This window comes from Gymnoscopelus microlampas (genome assembly GCF_963454915.1).
Source record: "Gymnoscopelus microlampas genome assembly, chromosome: 22".
NCBI lineage: Eukaryota > Metazoa > Chordata > Actinopteri > Myctophiformes > Myctophidae > Gymnoscopelus > Gymnoscopelus microlampas.
In genome coordinates this window covers 14576655-14598528 of record NC_139959.1, presented here as the reverse complement: position 1 = coordinate 14598528, position 21874 = coordinate 14576655, and the positions used below count along the sequence as shown (strand labels likewise).

Here is a 21874-nt window from a genome sequence, read left to right as displayed (position 1 = left end):
ACATCCAACAGTTCTTTTTTTATATACAAGCAAGGGCTGCATCTGAAAGTCCTGTCATTGTGTTGTCTTTCTGTAAAGGAGCCTCTTCAATTCTTCAAGCCTCAAGGAGACTTGGAGTCTCCTCTGCTTTCTGTGCGACTGTATTGCTTGCTAGCTTGAACACGTTAAAACGCTGATGTACGCTGCCTGGAGTTTTGCCAACACACACCGTTGTCTCATAATACAGCAGCTGTTGTGAAATTAGAGGCTCGCATTAGTCGAAAATTATTTTTTCAACAACGTGTCCCGCTGTCTCTGTGTGTATGAGGTGTTGTGCGCACATGTATCAGTTGTGGATTACAGACAGAACAGTAACTGATACGAAGGTAACACATTTACAATCGAGCACAAGATATTTAACCTTACACAATAATCTGGTTCTGAATACGGCATCTCGCTCAGAGCCTCAGATTAATTGGAGGCTGGACTGTTGTGGAGAGGTGCTTGTTTAGGGCAGTAAATCAATGATCTGTCCCTTCACTGCCCCCCTCCCAGTGCTCTCGTCCCTCCACTATGTCCCTCCCACAGCCGTGTCCAGCCCACTGACTGTACCTCCTCTCGCTCCATACTCCTCAACTTAATGTCTTATTATGCACACCGCCCTCCTCTCCTCTTGCTGCGACATTCTGAAGTGACTCCTAGTGTTAAAGATTCATGAGCATGATCAGCTTTCGGTAAATGGGAGGGGGGGACTTGTGGGGGACTCGCTGTTGGTTGCAATCTGGCACTTTAGAGCCATTACCTTGCACTGATTCTGGAGTGGAGAAGCTCTTGAGTGGAACCGTGTGGCAGTCGAGGACTAATGCAAAGAGTCTGTGTGTGTGTATGCATGCCGGAGTTGGCTCTGTTGGCTGCATGTTATATAGTCTGAACCCAACTCGTTTCACCTCTCCACCCCACCCCCTTTGCATAAAGAATGAGACTGAACCATATATGGCACAGGAATAAAGACAGACATGCTCCGACTCCTGACCTGCTTATTATCTTTTGTTTTCCCCTCCTCCTCTGTTCTCTCTCTCTCTCGCCCCCCCTCTCTCTCTCGCTCTCTCTCTCTCCACGTACGGTTTAATCGCTCTCGTTCCCTATCGCTCGTGCTCCCCCATTGATCTGATCCCATAGTGTTGCTGTGAGACCTACATATCTGTAAGACAGATCTAGTCAGAAAAAAATCACGTTGTGGGTGTGTTGGACACCATGGCGTTCTTCTAGCTGACCCGTCCCTCCAGCTGCGTTCGAGTGTGGACCCAGAGAGCCAATGGCAGAACATCTGTTTCGAGGTAACACAGTTGTCGGCAAGACCGGAGGGTTCACTCCAGCTGCCCGTGTTGAAATCAATAATGTTTTAATTACACGTGTTTGTCTTTAATACCATCTGACACGATCCCAACATGTCTCTGTATGTGTCTTGGCTCTCCCGGCAACTCTCCCACCCCTGCAGATATTGAGCTGTAAATTGAGAATGACCCCCCCCCTCTTCACCCCCCTTCAGTCACTGCTCTCCGGAGTGGTTGGGGGAGGGTTTCAATGTCCAGTGATGCAATCGACCAGCAGCACAGCAGCAATAGTATTCAGTAACAGTTTACTCTTTCTTTCTGTCTCTCTCAACAGTCCTGTTTTTCTTTTTTTGCTCGGCCGCGTAAGGACAGCCCAGGAACCAAGCAGACATTGTTCAGTGCCCTCCTCAAGCTGTTTTGGAGTGGTTTGGCACCCACTGCAAGGGCTTTCATTATTACAGTGCACGAGACTTCAAACACTTCCCCACTGGCTTTTGATGTAAACGTAGCAGTGTAATGCTCAGTCATGCCTGGCACTCTCTGGGCCCCCGTAAGCACTGGGTGTGCCTCATACAACCAAAGCCCTGCTAACCCACATGATTACTGGAATGGCACACTGGCGCAAGCCCCCCCCCCCCCCCCCCCCCCCTTGGCAGTCAACCGCTGGCAGAGATTGGTGGGGTATTTGCATTGGTAGTTTTGTTTTTCTTTTTTCTAATAATATGACAGGAATTGGTGATTCAGTGTTTTAATAACCCTCTCCCCAATGCCCCCCCCTTCAGGTACCGCACACAGCCTTGTTCGCCTTTTGTGTGGTTCTGTCAACAATGTCAGCAGAACTGTGAACTTTGTGATACAGACACATGATTATCAGCAGGAGAGTATATAATGAGACATTGGTGAAGACACGGACACTAGTGTCTGTATTATCATCTGTCAATTACTTCCTGCCAGTACAACAACGCTGTTGGATACAGTATATAATGCCTCTGCAAAGCCTTGACCCTGGCATCTTTAGTGCTGTAATCTATTGATTAAGCCTCTTAAGGAAGCAGGTCACCCTCAATGTTTTCATTTTCTTTGTTGCTGTATATTTATACCAACAAAGAGAGCAACAGAGATAAATTAAACGCAACACAGAAAGATCGGGACCTCGGCACGGAGCCTCTGCCCATGCACAGGGAAACCTGCACACGGTGTCGAGAGCCAGGCACTCCAACAAACACACACATTCTGAGCAGTGGTGGAAAAAGTACTGAAATGTTTTACTTAAGTAAAAGTATCGATACTGCAATGTAGAAATACTCTGTTACAAGTAAAAGTCCGGAATTTAAAATTGACATGAGTAAAAGTACAAAAGTATTGATATCAAGATGTACTTAAAGTACCAAAAGTAAAAGTACTAAAATGTTTGAAAATAGCAGATCTACAAGCTCACAACGCGTCGCATCGCGACGCGTTGTGAGCTTGTAGATCTGCTATTTTCAAATAGCCTTGGTATAAAATAAGGCTAAAGTGGTTAAGGTATGTCTTATACTGTAATGTAATAATTTATATCTAAAAAGTAACTAGCAACTGGAGTTTTCAAATAATTGTAGTGGAGTAAAAGTACAATATTTGCCTCTGAGATGTAGTGGAGTAGAAGGAAAAGTATAGACAATTGGAAATACTCCAGTAAAGTAAAAGTACCTAAGTACAGTACTTGAGTAAATGCATTTAGTTACTTTACACCACTGATTCTGAGTCCCCAACGGCAGCAACTGAACACTTGACAAACTCATTTCGCCAGATGCTGTCTGTCTGTCTGTCCTCCGACAGGTGAACAGCCTAATACCATGACATTAAGTCACAGGTGAAGGTACAAGCGATTGTTTGTAGTGCTTTTGAAGTGTTTTCTGTATTGCTGTCATACAGTGGGGTTATGCGCTGTATGCACTACAGAGAGAGAAACTCTGTCTGGATGCACTTTGAGCCGCAGCCCTCCCCCCGTTGTCTTTGCATTCCTCCTAGCCAGACTGTGTGGCTCCAGCGCGGGCCAGGAGAGTCTGCTCCTGTGTCACCTAAGATATGAGCAACCACACACACACACCTCCAATCACCTACACTCAACTACACTCTGGGATCTCAAAGTCAATTGATTTTTCAAACTTTAGGCTGTGTTTCATCTGTGTGTCTGTCTGTCTGTCTGTCTGTCTGTCTGTCTGTCTGTCTGTCTGTCTGTCTGTCTGTCTGTCTGTTGTGTCTGTTGAGCTGTCCTGTCTCATTGTTTAGTCTTTCTTAAGCTTGCTGTTGTTGTGGTTCTGTCCCTGCCGGCTATTTGTTTAAAGCAGATCATGTTTCGCAACATTGTCACTATGTATGATAAAAGTTACAATGTAATATTTCAACTTTTGGTGCAATAACGTTGACTTTCCCTTACCTTGCCATACCAGTTTTGTAGGTGCCCTGTCGTCACTTGAAAGACATCATTCTTTCATGCTAACTTACATGTTAATCATAAAAACCTCATTATATTACGGTACATCTTTTCCCTCCTTTCATTTCCTTTCTCCTCCTCTTACCTTTACCTTTATCTTTCTCATTTCCTTTTTTTGTCAAATATGGTTAGGTTACTAACAGTTAATAACTTATTCCTCATTTGTGTGCTTCGTCATTATAATAATTGTTCAAATTCAAAACACATGAAATCACTTTACAAGTCAATGTAGCTCTTATTTTTAAAGTTTGCCAACCGGAAGTCAAAAGCTTACTCTCGTACTACATCACTAACTATCCACGCTGTCTATAATGTTCCTGGAAAATCACTGATCGTTCGATGTCAAACGAACTTCGCTACTGCTAAGTAGGCTTTGGTAAAATGCTTGCTGCGTAAAGGTCTTTCAGACGAGAAGCAAATGAAGCGCATAATAATTAATGTTAAACAAGAGGCGAGCAGACGGGTAGCGAGACGCTGGCAATCTGACAGGTTGTGCTTGTCTCACGCACATGCCTTCTCGTGCAGAGTTGAATTGTCTTGAGCTTTTCCCCATGAGACACATAGGAAAAGAGGGGTTGACTGGTTTTAACTTGAAACAATAGCATTATCAGGGTAGAAATTGGGTGCGTCCCTGGAAGCATCAATAGTGAGTCCAATAGTGCGTCCTTTCGGATTTAAATGCGTCAGAGATGCAGGGTACCAAAAGAATTTGCCCGAAAGAATGTTCAAAATGTCTTGCAGCTATGACAAGTACCTGCCGTTTGTTTTGTTGAACTTTTCTAAGGTGAGCCACTGGCACTGAGGTATTGGAAAGTTGACGACACTGCTCTGAGGCCATGTGGCTCAGGCGGTGGCATGGCCGCTACGTTGCCATAATAATCAAACCCATCATTTGCACCCCTTGAGTCAGCCGAACACATGAGCCCTGATGGAGATGAAACGCTGTAATGAACTGAGAAATGCTGAGTTCACACAGGCAGGGCTCACCCGTCAGCATGCAAACAGAGAAGTGTGGTTACTGTCCTCTGTTTGTGTGTGTGTGTGTGTGTGTGTGTGTGTGTGTGTGTGTGTGTGTGTGTGTGTGTGTGTGTGTGTGTGTGTGTGTGTGTGTGTGTGTGTGTGTGTGTGTGTGTGTGTGTGTGTGTGTGTGTGTGTGTGTGTGCGCGCCCAGGGCAGGGGTGTTTACTACAGTTATGCGAGTGGAAACCTAAGCTCCATCATAACTGTTGGAAGCAGCAACACAACTATATATGGGAGGGTAGTAGTGGACCAGTACACCAACTAGCCTTCTGCCTCTTTTCCTGCCATATATTCCCAGCTTTCATTTCCAGTAAGATTCTCAGCTAAAGCACTTGTTTTTGTCACAAGTAAAAAACAAAACGTCCCAAGCAGTAGACCTAAGACACGGAAGACACTGATATCATACCCAAAAGTGTGAAAAGCCACCCCTGTATTGTGTGACATTGGCTTATCACCAACTGAAAACTACTCTTGCTTTATTTTCTTGGTGGCTAACGTTACATAACCACTTTGCCTTCCCTGCTTGCATTTTCCTAGAAGGTTGAGGTTTGTGACTACTGCCTTCCTGTGATGTCCTGTTTACACCGTAACCTGCTCATAGATACAGTGGACGGTTCAGCTCGAGTGCTGCAGACACCACACTTTTCCACGGTTCCCCTTGTGTTGCTGGTATGGAAATGTGGCATTAGCTGCTAATGATTTAGTGCTGCCCTTTAGTCACTCGGGTCAGTTGAGTTCTGAAAGATGGTAGCTTGAGAGCAGTGTGTGTAAAATATGGCATGGATTTATCTGTCATTCCCATGTGAATCTAGACATCCCCCTCCCACCCAGTGATTTCCAGGGTCTCCATGCCTGACATAAGGTAGTGTATTATGACTGATGAGCCATATTTCCCGACTTTCCGGTCCAAATGAACCCCAGAGTTGACAGCCTGATGAACTGTATAAGTGATGGCAGAGGCTGTCCAGAAAGTGCCAGTCAATCACACGACTAATGAAGTTATGGCTTCATTGACCTATCAGCACCACCTTTCGCTTCTCTTCTAACTCTGAGCTGAGGCAAACTGCATGAAGGTGTAATTCTGTAGTTATATGGGATTTCATTTAACCCTATATGTTCTGCTGTATCGGCCCTTCCCGGATGGTTTGACGGTTCCAGAGCCATTCAGCAGGCTGGTAACTGTAATGTGACCCCATAAGGTTATTACATCAGCTACTGGCCAGATACCCCAATGTTGATGTAATTATAAAACTAGCAGTAAGTGATTTTTGCTCTCTGGCTCTCACTATCTCCTACTCTTTACAACCAGAGTGGGCACTTAAAAAACATTGCAACATCTTTATAGCTGCATTCTGGACATTTTCAGCCACAGTGTCTATAACAGTATTTGATTGTATGTATGGCATATATCCATGCATGCACATACATGCATGGATATATGTATATGATATATATGATATATGCATGCATGCATACATACATACATACATACATACATACATACATACATACATACATACATACATACATACATACATACATACATACATACATACATACATAGATACAAAATGTATGTATAAATGTTTGTCAGTCCCCCAAAAAAGTAGACCAATCACAGCTCACGCTGCTGCACACATGACCTCATGAAATGGACACCTCGGCCATTTAAGAATGCAGCAATCCCTGGTGAAGTGAAAGCAAAACTCATGAAGATTGCAAAAGTTGGATGATAATATTATTTACTTTTTTTTTCACTCAGTGCCATTTATCTATTTTATTTGTATTTTTTTTTTGTGTTTGTTGTGGCAATGATTGTGTAATGAATGGGCATTTTGTCCTACAGAGAGCAATTGGGTAGGAATCATCAGGGACGGAGCACAGAGACTTGACCACATTCAAAGCATAAACACTGTTGTCATTGTAATCATCATCAGCTCCACTGTTTGTTAATTGTGACGTATAGGCCTATGGGGGGGGGGGGGGGGGGGGATTGCATCAATATATGTGTAGCAAACAGCAGTAGTGTTGTGTGGAAGTCTGCATAAAGCTTGAGAAAGTTCCTTGTGTCAACCTTCTTTTTAATAAATCAATGCAGAGGTGATCAGTATGTATGGGAATTAACTTTTTTCATTGTTATTAAAGCTTGATTGCATCATAAAAGCCTGTGTGCTTGTACGTGCGTGTGTCGTCCGTGCGTGTGAAATAAACTGCTATGAATCACGTTCTTTTGAATTTTTCATCACATGAGACAACGGAATCCCAGGAATAGACGCGTTACGCGTATGCTTCCTTCTCACATGTAGACTGGAACTGGACCCAACTTTAACTTACCACTAAATGGGAACAGCACAGGCTTTATTTTAACCCATTAAGACCGGGAAAGCATCTGTCATTTTAGATTTTAACCATTCTTTTATACTTTGGCTATTCAAAAATAACAGATCTACAAGCTCATAGCCGCGCTATGAGCTTGTAGATCTGCTATTTTTGAGATATCGTGAACATTTGTGCAGATCTTTGAATATGTATTTTTTAAAGTGAACATTTGTCAAATATTTGGTTCCAGGGACCTCCAGAAGCAAAATATATCAGAGATTTGCAGAAATGTTCAAGATTTTTCAAAAATAGCAGATCTGCAAGCTCATAGCCGCACTATGAGCTTGTAGATCTGCTATTTCTGAATAGCCCAAAGTATAATAATGGTTATAGCTCAAATCTAAAATGAGTAAATGACACAGATGCATTCCCGGATTTAATGGGTTAAATGTAAGGAAGAGTGGTGAGCATATTATCCCTGTATATACACAGTGAAAAGAGCAGTGTAGCACTATACTGTGCATTACTGACCCTTGGCGAGGGATGGTTGAGCTTTGCTCGGGGAATAAGCCATTCTCCACTGTCCCGATGTAGATAATTAACTCAATGACATGGCACCCTACAGTAACCATGCTAAATGCAGCGTCCGGCTGTTCAGAGTCGACCAGGGATTTGGGGCATTCTCTGAGAATTTTATGACAGTGGTTCTCAACGTGGTGTCCTTGAGGGGGTTCCAGGGGGGGCTCCAGCAAAATGACTTGATGAGTTGAGCTTCAAAATTGGTTTAACCCTATATACATTGGCTATTTGAAAATCGCGACGGGTTGTGAGCTTTTAGATCGGCTATTTTATAAAAAAATCAAATTGGAAAAGATGCGAAAAATTTTGAATGTGTTTGATGCATTTTAACATAAATCTTGTGTGAGGGTCCCTGGTACAAAATATTTTCAGATGGGGGGGGGGGGGGGAGTCCGAGGCTGAGGCAAAATACATATTCATTTGGAGGTCCTTGACATGAACAAGTTTGAGAACCAAGTTTTGTAACTGGGTCCCCCAGCAACAGCAATGCCATGGCTGTCTGTCAGCTTACCGGCCTGGCTGTCCGGGCCAACCGTCTGTATTGGTGTCATTGAGACGTGCCATGTACATCCAGTGTATCCCTGATTTCTCTCAATGAACGGCGACCCCACCGTTATTGCCATGTCAAGGAGAGGGAGGCAACCAATCATTTTCAACCTAAAGGGACAAGTGCAGTGCAGCCAATCGGCTTTGGAATCCCCATGGTAACTTGCGCTGGAAGACCAAGAGACAGCCAATGAGGACGGAGAGCGCGTAGCTCGGCTACGATAGTTTAATGGCCCGTTTCTGTTGTCATTAATAAGGCGTGTAACCTCTGCTGTAGAGAGACACTCTAGTAGTGTAATTTCAGGGGACGGAAACATACCACAGCATAAAGACGCCCCTTACAGCTCTCAAAAAGACTGTAATGTGAGGACAAAGCGTGACACACACCCAAACACTCCCCTGTTGTTTATCTGTGTCTCTGTATTGCTGCCAGCCCTTTTGTTTAACCAATGAATCCATACGTTACACGAGGCCGATGAAAGCCACTTGCTTTCAAGTCACTGTCACGAAAGTGAGTCTGTGTGTTTTTCCACCCTTTCCGAGTCTCCTTCCTCTCTGCCCAGTCACCGCGGCTTTGATTTCAGCCATTTGAGCACACAGGCCCCTACCATTAGCTTTAAGTAGGCCACTGCAGGCCAGTAGGGAGCCAGACTGAAGGTACTGTAGCATGGTGGCTAGCTCTCCATTCAGTTATGCAGGCTTCTTGCTAAAGCTACACTGTTCCCACTCTGCTCTAGATTGTGCTGCGTTGTACTCTGCCTTATGTAATGGCTGAGGAGCGAACACTGTGTGCTGTCGCTGTTTCCATGGTTATGCCTGATTTATGCCTCAGCAGCAACAAAATGTCGTACAATGTGTCACAGAAAAGAAAGTGTCCATTTTTTTCATTTGAAAATAGACGTTATTGGAAAAAAACACGTTGCCTAACACGTTCTTGTAGAAGCATAAATGAGGCTTTAGAGTGTCTCAGAGTGCATCCACAACACAGTGTGCCCCAAGTGCCCGAGTGCTGTGCTGGGAGAAATAACCATTTTCTCCTGCTGATTTATTTTGCTTTTGTTATTAGCCACTGTCTCTGTATGTGTCGCTCTGTGTATTGCTTTTCATTTTGTCTTCCTGTACATTTTTTGATATGACCTGACCCTGTTGCTTGGACCAACAAGTATTGATGCGTTCACACTAACGACGACAAAAGCTACAAAACGTCCAATCGTAGCCAGCTACATTGCTGCCAAGTCGCCGTTAAAAGTGTTGCTCAAGCAACACTGCGTAAATGAAAAGGGTAGGTTAAGGTTTAAATAGCACAGCGAACTGGTTAGCGGCAAGAAGGAGTTTATCTTCCTTTTACGGAACAGAGCAGGAATTGTGGGGAGAGGGAAGGGGAGTGGAACTGGGGAAACAAAAACATATAATTGATTGACGCTTCACTGCGTCATTGGAGCGCTGCCCGTCATGCAGCGACAAGTGTTGGCCGTCAGTTTGTAGCTTCGTGTCATTGGCTTCCATTGAAAATGACTTATATCCTGTCGTTTTGTCGCCGCAAGTGTGAACGCAGCATATGGCCGACAGGCAGAGCAGGATTCTCACTACATCTGTCTGTCAACTCTTCTTTTGTTTTTGTTTTTTTCTCCGGGTACTGCACTTTTTTTGTCTGGAAGTAGATGCAGGGATGCACAATTGTGCCAAAGTACGCATCTGATTTACTGCACTGATATATCCACCCATGTTGAAAGCCAACTCCATTAACTGCCATCAGATTGTGGTGCACATGATGGTGGTGATTAAAAAGGCATTACTCCTTTGAATAATTCATCATTTTTCATTTACTGCCGTAGCGTTTAGTCTGTGTCAACTCACAGGCTGAGGGAGAAAGGGAGAAATGTTTGTCTTTTATGGAGAATTTTCCGGATCTCATGAGGACATGAACTTGGGCATGCCTCACCAGAGGGGGCTCTCATCTTGTCATGTCTCTCTTTTTTTAGAGGTTTATATTTCAGAGGACGCAGTTCAGATTAATAGTATAACCTAGGAAATCCAAGGTAGCGCTGTGTGCAGTGTCACTTACACTGGAGCCAGCCATATTGTCTGTCAGTACGTGTGTACACTAGTAGTAATACAGAAAACTAACATACCCACAGGACTTTTGTTCTGTTGCTAGAGTGGTCTGTAGCAACCAGGCACCATTGCATTCTTTGCATATTTACTTTGCAAATGTGTTTTTTTTTTTTTTTTTACTTAGAAATGATAAAATGATTTTTATTTTGTGTGGCTTTTTAGAAATGGGTTTTTCAGATAGGATAAAGAAGTAGTAGTAGTAGTAAATCTTTATTTCGTTCCATTTAAAAGAGCAAATATACATGCATACATTTGAGTCCACTAATACTAGTGGCACGCTGAAGCCGAGGCTTATTTTGCCTACCCTTTTTGAAACGAAATAAAATGTAGTAACACATTTTCAAACATTGGTTTAACTAAGCTAAATTCATCGGATAAATTGATAGAATTCAAAAAAAGAAAAAGCGAGAAGGGCAGAGAGGTCCTCTAGCCTGGAACCATCATGGTACCCCTTGATAATGTGCTTCATTAACTACTTTCAACCTGGCATCCATATTTACAAGGAAAAGTTGTGTAGCCTTCTCATCAGGGCTGAACGATTTTGGAAAGAAATATGAATAGATTCTGCGCAATATTAGCCCAAAAGTTTATTTGTTACAATAACATGAGATGGATACTGTCAACATAATTTGATATTTAAAAGACAATACCTGTGTTATTGCATGTTTAGCATGTTGTCTACAAGTCAATAGAAAAGTCAATAACTTTGACGGAAAATAAAGGTGACGTAAAGTTCACTGTGATGGATAACCTAGCTCAAGCAAGTTATAGTTTATTTGCATACCATACTGAAATGAAAGTCAGGCAAAGGGTAAAGTCAAGAAAAGGGGAAAAGTATATATTGTATTACTTCTAGACAGTGAGCAAAACATGTAGGATTTTTTATTTTTTAAGCGCCATTCACCCTGAGCACAATAAAGATAATTATGTGAGCATCCACACTGATGTTCGATAGGCTACGTTCTGTAAACAGTGGCACCAGAATGTGCTGTGCATGATCCAGCCCACACAGAGAGGGATGGAGAGAGAGATCTCAGAGTGCTGAAAGACGCATGCAATAGGATATTTGGTTCATTTGACTCTGAGGTGAGATAGTTGTACCTTGTTACTTTACATTATTTTTACCTGAGGTAATGACAGTTGGCCTACCAGCTAGTGTTAGCTTCATAATAGTCTCCTCATCTACCTTAAACTTTCCAAGGGCAAGCGACATATTGTATCCCAGATTTTCAATGGCTGTCAATGCTTTTATTGTTCATAAAATTGCACTGAAAGTCACCCAAACGATATCGTCCACGACTATAAACTGACTTTGGTTGATTATCTCTCCCTTTCAATAATACCAACTGGTATTGTATTTATATCGTTGATTAGTCACCTTTACAACAAGGTATAACTTGTCAGGATTGTGCAATCGTGGAATGAGCCACACAGCTAAACGTGTGGGTAGCAGGTGTGTGACTGGCACCTGTAGAGAAGGAGGAGGTCCGCACACAGTCTTAACGCTCCCAAAAATATATATTTATTGAGCGTTAAAAACGCAATGTTGAGGCCTCTGCGGCCTTCGTCGGTTGTTCTGGCACGTGACCATGGGTCCTGTAACTGTTCAGTTTGTGTATGCTCCAAGCAGCAACACTACCCCCATGGAAAGATGCCATGTTTGTCCCTTCAGGAAAAGGCCTGTGCAATAGAGCAAGTGGAAGCTGGTGTTCCGCTACGTAGAGTGGCAGCATTATTTGGTGTTAGCCCTGGTACCATTTACAAACTTAGGAATTAAGTTCTGTGAGACTGGTGAAGTCAAAGACAGACCCAGGGAGACGACATCCCAAGAAGACCGGTTCCTCACCCTTGCTTCACTGAGGAACCATAGGCTTTCTTCCAGAGATTTACAGGCAAGATTTGCACAACGGTACCACAGACAGATCTCTGTCAAAGTTGCAGGACCCATGCTCAGGTGCCAGTCACACACCTATGACTGGCAGGTCGCTCAAAAATACCAAATACCAACAGAACCATATTGGGGGATTTTTGCAACATATAAAACAACATATGTTTGTGTTATCGTGCTTGGTGTGAATAGCCCATTACACTGTCATTTCCTATACAGTTACGCAATACACACACATTCACACAGGTACGCAAAATGAGACTCCATTGCCCGCTGCCATCTTGTTATACATCATGTGTTTTAAGGGTAAAATGAATATTGTAGTTAATCATGGACCAAATACTACCTAAAACTCTAGAATTCCTTTGTTTAGACGTCCATTTTGGACCCCCATCTCTTTTATGCAATTACTTGCAGCCTCTGCCATTTGGAAATTACAATAGCTCATATTGCGATTTAGAAATCATTTTTCGATTTATTGTTCAGCCCTTCTTCACAAGTTCTAGTCTGTAAACACGGAAACATGTTGTTTGCTGCTGCTGTGATTTGGCCTGCCTTTTTATGTTGTATTGTATGGGTTTTTCTCAGTGCGTAGCTGAACACACAGTCTTGGGCTGTGGGGTGGGGGGACTGTGCTCCCATTTCTCCCTCTCTGGGGAATGCTGCGCCATCAGTGAGAAATGATTGAATCTCGTTCTCTCCGCTCCATTTTCACTCATTTCTCCCGGAGTGGATCAACCAGTGCCCCCAGCACAGGTTTGTGCTTGTGTGTAAGTGTGCGTGTCCATGGCTATGCGCTCGGAAACAAATTGGCACACCCCCACGCATGCAGTTGTTACATTTCAGGGCATGCTTGGGTCAACCCATCAAAAGTTGTGTGCTGGCATGTGTTGTCTGTACCGTCACATATTAAATCCTAACAGACTTGGTATGTGTGTGTGTGTGTGTTCTCTCCCCACAGACGCTGATATGCATTGAGGATGAGTGGAGTCGGTGAAAACCCATCTGACCCTGCCAGGGCAGAGTCACGAAAACGCAAAGAATGTTCCACCGAACTTCTAGGCCCCAGGTGAGTCTTCCACACTCAGCCACTCAAACTGGGGGACAGACTTTCCCAAAATACCTCCTGGTAAACTATTATTTTGGCTTGGGGCTGCAAGTGCAACTATTGATTATCACCGATTACTTTTCAATGTATTTTCTTTCTCTTATCTTTTTTATTAACGAATCAACATTGAATAGAATTTTTATAATCGACTTATTCAATTAGTATGATTAATCACTGAAGCCCTATATTTTATGTTGTTGCAACTGTGTCGCACAAATAGCAGGTCTACAAGGTCACAAGCTACAAGCCTGTGAGCTTGTAGATCGGCTATTTTTACTATTTTTTAAAATAGATTATTTTTGAAAATAATGAATTTAAATCTATTAGTTTGATTAACTGTTGCTGCCCTAATTTTGGCAGGGTTTCATCGTTAATCGACAGTGCGCACACAGTGGTGAATGACAGAAATCATTGGGTACAAATGAAGGTCAAAGTGCTGAAAATGTTTCAATGCAGTTTTCACATAAAATAAATACAGAAAGTAACATTGTTTATTAATCTTGTAACTGAACTCGCAAAGGACCCCACACCACAAGAACCCCGAGCGCCATGAAGCACCTATTCAAGAAAATCTTAAGTAGTAATAACAAAGGCAGTGTGTCATTGGACAAAGGTTATGGAATGATTGGAAAGTAAACCCACTGTTATCCCTTTTTCACCAAGCCATTTTGAGGGCTGGTTTGGATCCATTGCTAATCTCTAACCAGTTCTTTGTTTGGACAGCAAAAGAATTGGCTCTCAGCGAGAAAAACTGGTTCAACTCTGGCACCAACTCTTGACCAAGAATCATTTATGACAGGGGCTGGGTGTGGGATTATCTGGGTTTTTTTTCTGAAAAGGGAAGCTCGAGAACCACTAACTAACATCAACAAAACACGAAGCTGCGCTGGCATCTTGTCCGTGTATATGAATCCAGGAAATGCCTACAGTGAAAGTTGTAATTGACAATCCATGCATGTAGAACATATTTTTCAGAGAACATCTTAGTTACACCAACATTATTCTTGTGTAGTTTTGTACTTACTGGTGAAGATTACAAAGATCTCCCTGTCCGTTTAGACACAAGCCTACAGTTTATTGCCCACTGCCTTGCATTGCATCATAAACAAATCTTTAAATACTAAACCCCTATGAACAAAACTGCATCACAATAACAATGTTGGTGTAAATAAGCGTTTTGAAGAGGGAAAAACATTTTTTTTACGTGCACAGATGATCAATTATACATAGCAATGAGAGAGATTTTTACGTGCACAGATGATCAACTACAGTATATGCCTAGCAATGAGGTCTTGTTTCTACATATATAGGCGCTTTGTGCGCATATATACAGTAGCCTGTGGAAAACCAAACCGTTGCTTCGAAAGTTCACAGTCAAACCAACTGTGAACTGGCACCAGCACCAGCCAAGCACCAGCACTAGGTTCGTAGCCAGCAGAATACCATTTTCCAAAGGCCCCTTGAGACCTTGTACCAAGTTCATCTCTGCCCTATTGTGAATTAGTAGAACAAAGACGACCGTAGCACTTATTAAGACATTTAACTGGATAGTGGATACCCAATTTGTGACTACTTTAATTCGATGGGGCCCTGTGATGTAGTAGGCACAGTCGCCACCCAGCAGTCGCTAAGAATAGCTTACTGTTACTGTGACTTCTAACCCTGGGGTACAGAGAGTCTGCTGAAGCCTATAAATGTAAATCTGCATAATTCATCTGCAGACAGGCACACAGGGGTTGTCTTTATTGATGCAGCGGTGCTCCATGCTTGCAAAACAGAAAAGAGAAAAAAAAAATAAGAAAACGCTGACTGGCTGACTGCAGATATATTTAGCTAGAGCTGTGTATCTGTTGGGTGTGTGTGTGTGGGGGGGGGGGGGGTGGGGTGGGGGTATAGTTTGACCCCGGCCCTCACCATCGTTCCGAACTCTGCTCCATGCCAAGGTTAGCGTGGATGCTGTGCTATGGAAGTGAGAGGGCTCTTGAGCCATGTCCACAGATGACTGATGACACTGAGCCTTGGTGGAGGTGTATAGATTGAACTGCTTTGATGTTCTGCCCCACGCTCCGTGCCCTGTTCACCCATTCGTTCTCCTGCTGTGAGCAGGATGAGGAATGCGGGCCTTCTCTCTCTCTCTCTCTCTCTCTCTCTCTCCTTGCCATTCCTATACACACAAAAACACACATGAACACCCTTGCTTCAGTTCTAGCATAATTTCGTTCACCCTTTTTTCTCACCTTGTTTTCCTTAATTTTTTTGTCTTGGGTTGCCCCTCGCTTTAGTGTCTCTGTCATCCTCCCTGTTCCTCCCTGTTCCATCTTATCACTACATGATTTTCCCCTTTTCGTCTTCACAGCCCCAAGCGGAGCAACGAGAAGCGCAATCGCGAGCATGAGAACAAATACATCGAGGAGCTGGCCGAGCTGATCTTCGCCAACTTCAACGACATCGACAACTTCAACGTCAAGCCTGACAAATGTGCAATCCTTAAGGAAACTGTGAAGCAGATCAGACAGATAAAGGAGCAAGGTACGAGGAGCACCATTTTCAGCCTTGATGCTTAAGCTGTATTTACGGTGTATGCCTGTTCTATAAAGTCTCAGTGCTAATGAATAGGTCTTTCAGCATAGTAAATGGCAAATGGACTGCATTTACATAGCGCTTTTCTCCAAAGCGCTTTACAATGTACTTCACATTCACCCATTTACACACACATTCACACACCCATTGGCACTTGGCTGCTTTGTCTAAAACTAGAGGAGTTGGAGGAGAGGAAAAGGAGAAAAGAAGAATGGGGGGAAAAGAAAAGGAAAATGTATTTCTAAATGTCATTTGCAACGTGTTTTTTTTTCTTCTGTTTCTTATTTTTCTCTCCGTTTATGTTGTACACCTTCTGCAATGCGAACATGGTGCTCAATAAACACAGCTTTTTTTTTTAAACTAGAGGAGTTTGGAAATCCTCTATCTCCTGAGCCACTGCCGTAATGAATCCTTAGTTACCATTCAATTTGGCTGCTTTGTCTAAAACTTCACATCTAGAGTTCGGGCCATTATGCGGGCCTCACACCTACGGCGCAACGCCGATTCCAATCCAAACAATATACCCATGTGTGGATATCTCTGTATCTGTCAGTCCTTGTCCCTTTTGTGCTCATAAATGGTGCTGACTGATTTGTTTGCGCCTGAAGCTAGTCAGGCTAAAAGCCTCCATATAATGTGTGGTGTATAACCTAGTTAATTAAACTGTGTGTAATGCGTATAATGGTTAGGTGAATAGGAGTGTTTGTATTGTGGTTTGTACGTTGTGAATAGGATGAGGGTATTTGCTAGTAATTAGACTGAATAGAGTGAGATGACTATCTATCTACAAATGGTATGTTTGTACATTTGAACATTTTAAATGTTGATATGCTTTATAGGATGTTAATACGGTTTATGGTTAACTTGTTTTGTGACTCCCGCTGTGAGAAGCAGTAGCATGAATCTGCTAAGCAATGAGCGAGCGGAGAGCTCTAGGTAAATGTGAGTCAGACTGGCTGGCTGAGGATGTCGACTTGTTTTTTTGCGACTTGCATAGAGCCAAGCGTTATGTAATGGCAAGCAATGTGATGCAAAAAATCGCACACAAACACTCTGGCTATCCATCCCTGCCTCCCCCCCTCCCCCACTCAATTCTTTTGCTCCCCTCTCCCTCTCTCAGCTGCTTTCGTTTCTCTCTCCATTTTTATGCCAGGCTGGAGTGACATCCCCTGCCTGCCCTTTGAAGGCAGTTATTGTGTTTGTACATGGACCACCGAGGACAAAACTTAACAAAAACATACACACAAAAGCTTATGGTAGTACTTGTTTTTCTTTTGTTCACCGGCAACTACAGATACCTTATCGCCATGAAAGAGAATTTCATGGCGATGAGGAACGGAACCTCATCTTGTACAGTTCAGGGAGGGCACAAAACGGTTTCTTGTTCACTGATACCCTTCTTATGAACCATGTAAGCCCTGGCAACTCATTTAGAAGTGTTTACACCTAGAGTTGACGGTGCTTGATCGTTTGGTCTCATCTTTTTCAACAAGCTCTTTTAGAACTCGTCTCATCTTTTTCAAAAAGCTCTTTTAGAACTTATCCTGGTCCAATGCCGTGACTGGGAGTTGCAAGGCTGTGGAAATAACTGTTGGCAGTGGAGAATATTTCTTATTTCCTATTGGCCTAAGTAGCCCCCCATGCTTGCAGCAACATTACTGTGTACACAGTAACATTACTGTGTAAAAACAGATTCTCAGCTTATGGTAGCAGTACCTAACGTACACACTTGAAATGCACACATTTAAGTTGATAAGCCACACTGACGGGTAGAAGCACAGCCCTGGGAAGAAGCACTTTCGCTTTGAGGATGGACTTTGAAAAAGAGGCCTCCTTGGGGCAGCAGTTAATTTATCCCTGTATGTTCATCTCATGCTGTCTGCATACATTTCCTTAATTGAAATCAGGGTGGATTTGTGTACTTGGAGGGGGGGAAAACTAACCCACTAAGCCTAGGCAATGTTTCAAGCTTGTTTGGTCTTAATAGACAATATGGCGGGTAATTGATTTCTTTATAGTGCCCATAAAGTAATGGCATAGCAGGGATTTTTATAGCTACTTTTACACTCTGGGCTGCTGGCCTACTAATACTATATTACAGCTCCAGCCCTGATAGGCTGGGGCCTGATCTGCTCTGAACTGCAATTGGATCAGAGAGGAGTTATCTTACATTCACCCTGCTGAACACAGACCAGTGTTAAAAAAAAAAAAAGTGGTGATCCTAACCTTTTTCCAGTGTTCTAAATGCAAAGAGAAATATCATTTAAAATGCCACCACAGTTTACAGAACTCTACTAATATACTGCTTGAAACATCTGGTAGATGTCTGGATGGTGCAGGTGGCCATTAGTTTCAGCCGTGTGTACCTGGCGTAGGGCTGCAGAAGGACAGTAGAGCCTGGCAGGAGATAGTTGGGAGTCACTGAGGGCTGCCACGGTGCCTGAGTGATGGCTTTGTTCTCGGGGCAGCTGTGCTGGTTTACTGGGCCCTGCTGGGCCTGCAGAGGCCCTGCTGATGCACACATCATTAATACTGTGTGAGAGAATGAGAAGGAGAGTTGGTGCGTGTGCCTGCGCAGCAGGGCAAAACCGGCATTTGCTTCCGTCCTCACACACATCTGCACCCCCGCCCCCCCCCCCAACAAAAAAAAGAAAACGAAAGGCAATGGATTTGTTCCCCTTTTTCGGGCCACAGAATTTCCTCACCATATGGTCAGCCGTCACATGGGCGCAGTGCAACAATCAAATGCGTCCCCCTCCAGTTACTCCGATGGCCCCCTCATTCCTCCACTCATGATCATCTTCAAAAGTAGGGCAGCCCGCACTCTGAACATAAGGCTTCTCTGCACGGCTATTAACCCAATCACTCACATGGAGAAATAGGGAGCATCATTTCTGCAGGTACAGGATAGACTGGAGCCTGCGGTATACTCCATATGTTCATTTCAGGGCAAAACAATAACCTAATAACAGCTATACCTTGCTGAAAAATGACTGCAGATGAAAGCAATCTGTAGTAGGCTACAGGATTGTACCTCTGACGAGACATACTGAATGCATTTGTCTTTTACACGAACTGGCTTTATAGGTTTATAAGCCCATGGCCTCCTTGTACATGATGTTGTCAATGGTGTAACATTAAACTGTATACCTGGGGTCTTCAACGTTTTTCAGCCCAAGGACCCCTTAGCTGAGAGAGATGAAGCAGGGACCCCTACTACATACTGTATAACATTGTGTTTCATGTGTTTTCAACTTTTTCATAGACTTGTTTGACAGCATTATCATGTTGGATTCATGTTGTGTATTTTCAGACATGTAACCACTTAAAACTGTCGATACTTAGTAAACTTGACCTTTCACTCTGTACTTGGCTGTTTTTTCCCTCTACACCAAACCTCTACACCACAAGGCACTGCGAGGCGTTGTGAGCTTGTAGATCTGCTATTTTAGACTAAAGTTCTCCTCAGAATAGGGATGCTAGGGTTAAAGTGGTTAATGTAAAAAAAAAGTTCCTATCACAGAAAGATTTTGCGGCCCCCCTGTAGTAACTCTGAGGACCTCTTAGGGGTCCCGGACCCCCTGTTGAAGACCCCTGCTGTATACCAAAGTGTCGTCTCTTGCTCATCAATCAGCTGTCTCAGGCAGTCTATATTTCACACTAAGCTGAAAAGCAACAAACATCTCTTCAAAGACCAATGATCATAAAATGCATCTTGTCACTTCTTAAGGTTAGGATCTCCCATGAAGTTGAGGTTTGGTGTAGCCAGGTGAGAGTTATAATTCCGTTTTTGGGGCAAACATTATGCCTAGTTCCGATTTACACAGAAATTATAAACCAGCTCCTATCAGGAATTGTTTACCCAGTGGAAGAAGCTAATGTTCTCCTTCATTCCATAACAGCTTCTTTTTTTTTGTATTTTGACAATATCATCCATCCCATGGCTGGAACCAGTGTGGCAGCTGCATGCTCCAACTCACTTGCACTCATTTACCGCAACCTTTCACCCCGTCGGTTGCTAAGTGCCTGGGTTTACACCATGGCAACGTGTCTGGACAATGGGGCAGCATGTGAATGCTTTGTGACAGTAGAGAGAGCCTTGTTAAAAGGTCTGGCTCACAAGTGACCTGTTTGAAGCACACAGGCCTGTTTTTATAAGAGAAAGTAAACCCCTTTAACAGTGTATAAGAGTGTTTCTGTTGCCACTCATGAGATCAGTGTTGCCTCCGTTGTGCTCGCTTGAATGAGTGAGCTGTAGGCCTGTGTTGTCATATGGACTTCTATTTTTGAAAGGGCTCTAGCACAACAATTATTTGTATTTTATATTTGATTATGTCCCCCTCTAAAGCAGATCTTTACTGATATTTACCCCCTCTAAAGCAGATCTTTACTGATATTTACCCCCTCTAAAGCAGATCAACACTGCTATGGCTCAATAGCTACTGTACTGCTTTGGATAGTTGAAAACAAACGTCATAGCCTACTTAACGCCACTGTATGGGACTCAAATCGTTAACACCCCCATCTATTCTGAATCAATTATATTGTTATAAAGCCATCGCATTGTAAACAACTCAACCAAACCTCCAGTCTGTCTGACTCAACCAGGACGTTGGTCATTGAGAGAGAGACAGAGTCACATTTATTATGGTTGAGTGTTGTATTTATCAGAGCAACTCTGTTGCTGTGCGGAGTGTGTGCGCACGCACACACATACACACACACATACACACACACACACACACACACACACACACACACACACACACACACACACACACACACACACACACACAGAACTAACAGTCTCATCACCGTCTAAACAATATGACAGATGGGATACAATGACCAAATAATGAACAGATAATTCACTTCCCTTATTCACCTAAAATGTGCAAAACTAACATACGACCAATCAACAAAATATGGAGATATGGGGATCCTTGATGTCATTATGCATGCCGCCACTTATATTGGTGCAGCCGCACAAATGTGACACAAAGCTCCACCAAGTGACGAGTCGGGTTGGCCAAACAGGGAAGCCAGTGCCCACACCCGCTTGAGCCATAACACTTCGGTCGGTCCACCGCAGAGCCACAGACACAGATATATGTTTTTTTGGGGTTCTAGAAAACTGGTGCCCGAGTTATGCCTGGGACAGACAGACAGGCAGACATAGACAGAGATTTTGTGAATTAGTAGATTGATTTGCATCATTATTGTTATTTTTACCTTGGTTTCCAACTTCCAAGGCTACTTACTTACTTAACGACTTGAACCCCAGCATCCATATTCTGGGGGCGAACATTAGCCAAAAATAGCAGATCTACGCTGTGAGATTCAAGATTGAATTATTTGTCATTTGTTTTCCATATGCAAGCAGTGTTAGAAAAATAAACAAAATGTATGTTTCTCCTAGTAAAAGACAGCTGAATTCATAAAAGAATAAAAACAGTGAGGTTGACAGATCGGCTATTTTTGGCAAAGACTTTTGATGTAGACAGAAAAAAAGCAGTCCAAGTACAGAGACAACTCAGATCCAGTTTACTAAGTAATAGAGGTTTTTTTTAAGTGGTTAACTTATGCTTGGGCTGCAGTTCACCGCAGCTGAAAATCCACTACAGGGAACCAATCGCTCACAAAAGGGAGCCGCAGATGCAGCGGAAAATCATAAGATCATCATGCAAATGATCGATTAATTCATTAATTGATAGTTGATAACCTTATCAATCCGTATAGAATCGATTAATTCATAAGCAGCGTTTTTTAAAGACCAAAAGGAAAATTATTGTCCCAAACCGGAAATGAGTTCAGAAACATAATTGCCTTGATGTACAGTATATAACATTTAACGAGCGTCAATGAGCATCAGCTGGACACAGACACACACATCTCCCCTCTGCAGTGCTCTATGCCTATGGAGTCTCTCA

At 43.1% G+C, this 21874-nt stretch overlaps 1 protein-coding gene across 7 annotated transcripts in view; it reads left to right on the top strand.

Moving 5' to 3' along the window:
* ncoa2 (nuclear receptor coactivator 2) overlaps positions 1-21874 on the top strand; it is a 96928-nt gene that overhangs the window by 23416 nt on the left and 51638 nt on the right. For all 7 annotated transcript variants that reach the window (XM_084048930.1, XM_084048929.1, XM_084048927.1 and 4 more), the window contains exons 3-4: positions 13218-13325; positions 15721-15893. In XM_084048930.1, the coding sequence (XP_083905056.1) occupies positions 13237-13325; positions 15721-15893 (262 nt within the window). In that variant the 5' untranslated portion in view covers positions 13218-13236. The remainder of the gene's footprint in view (positions 1-13217; positions 13326-15720; positions 15894-21874) is intronic.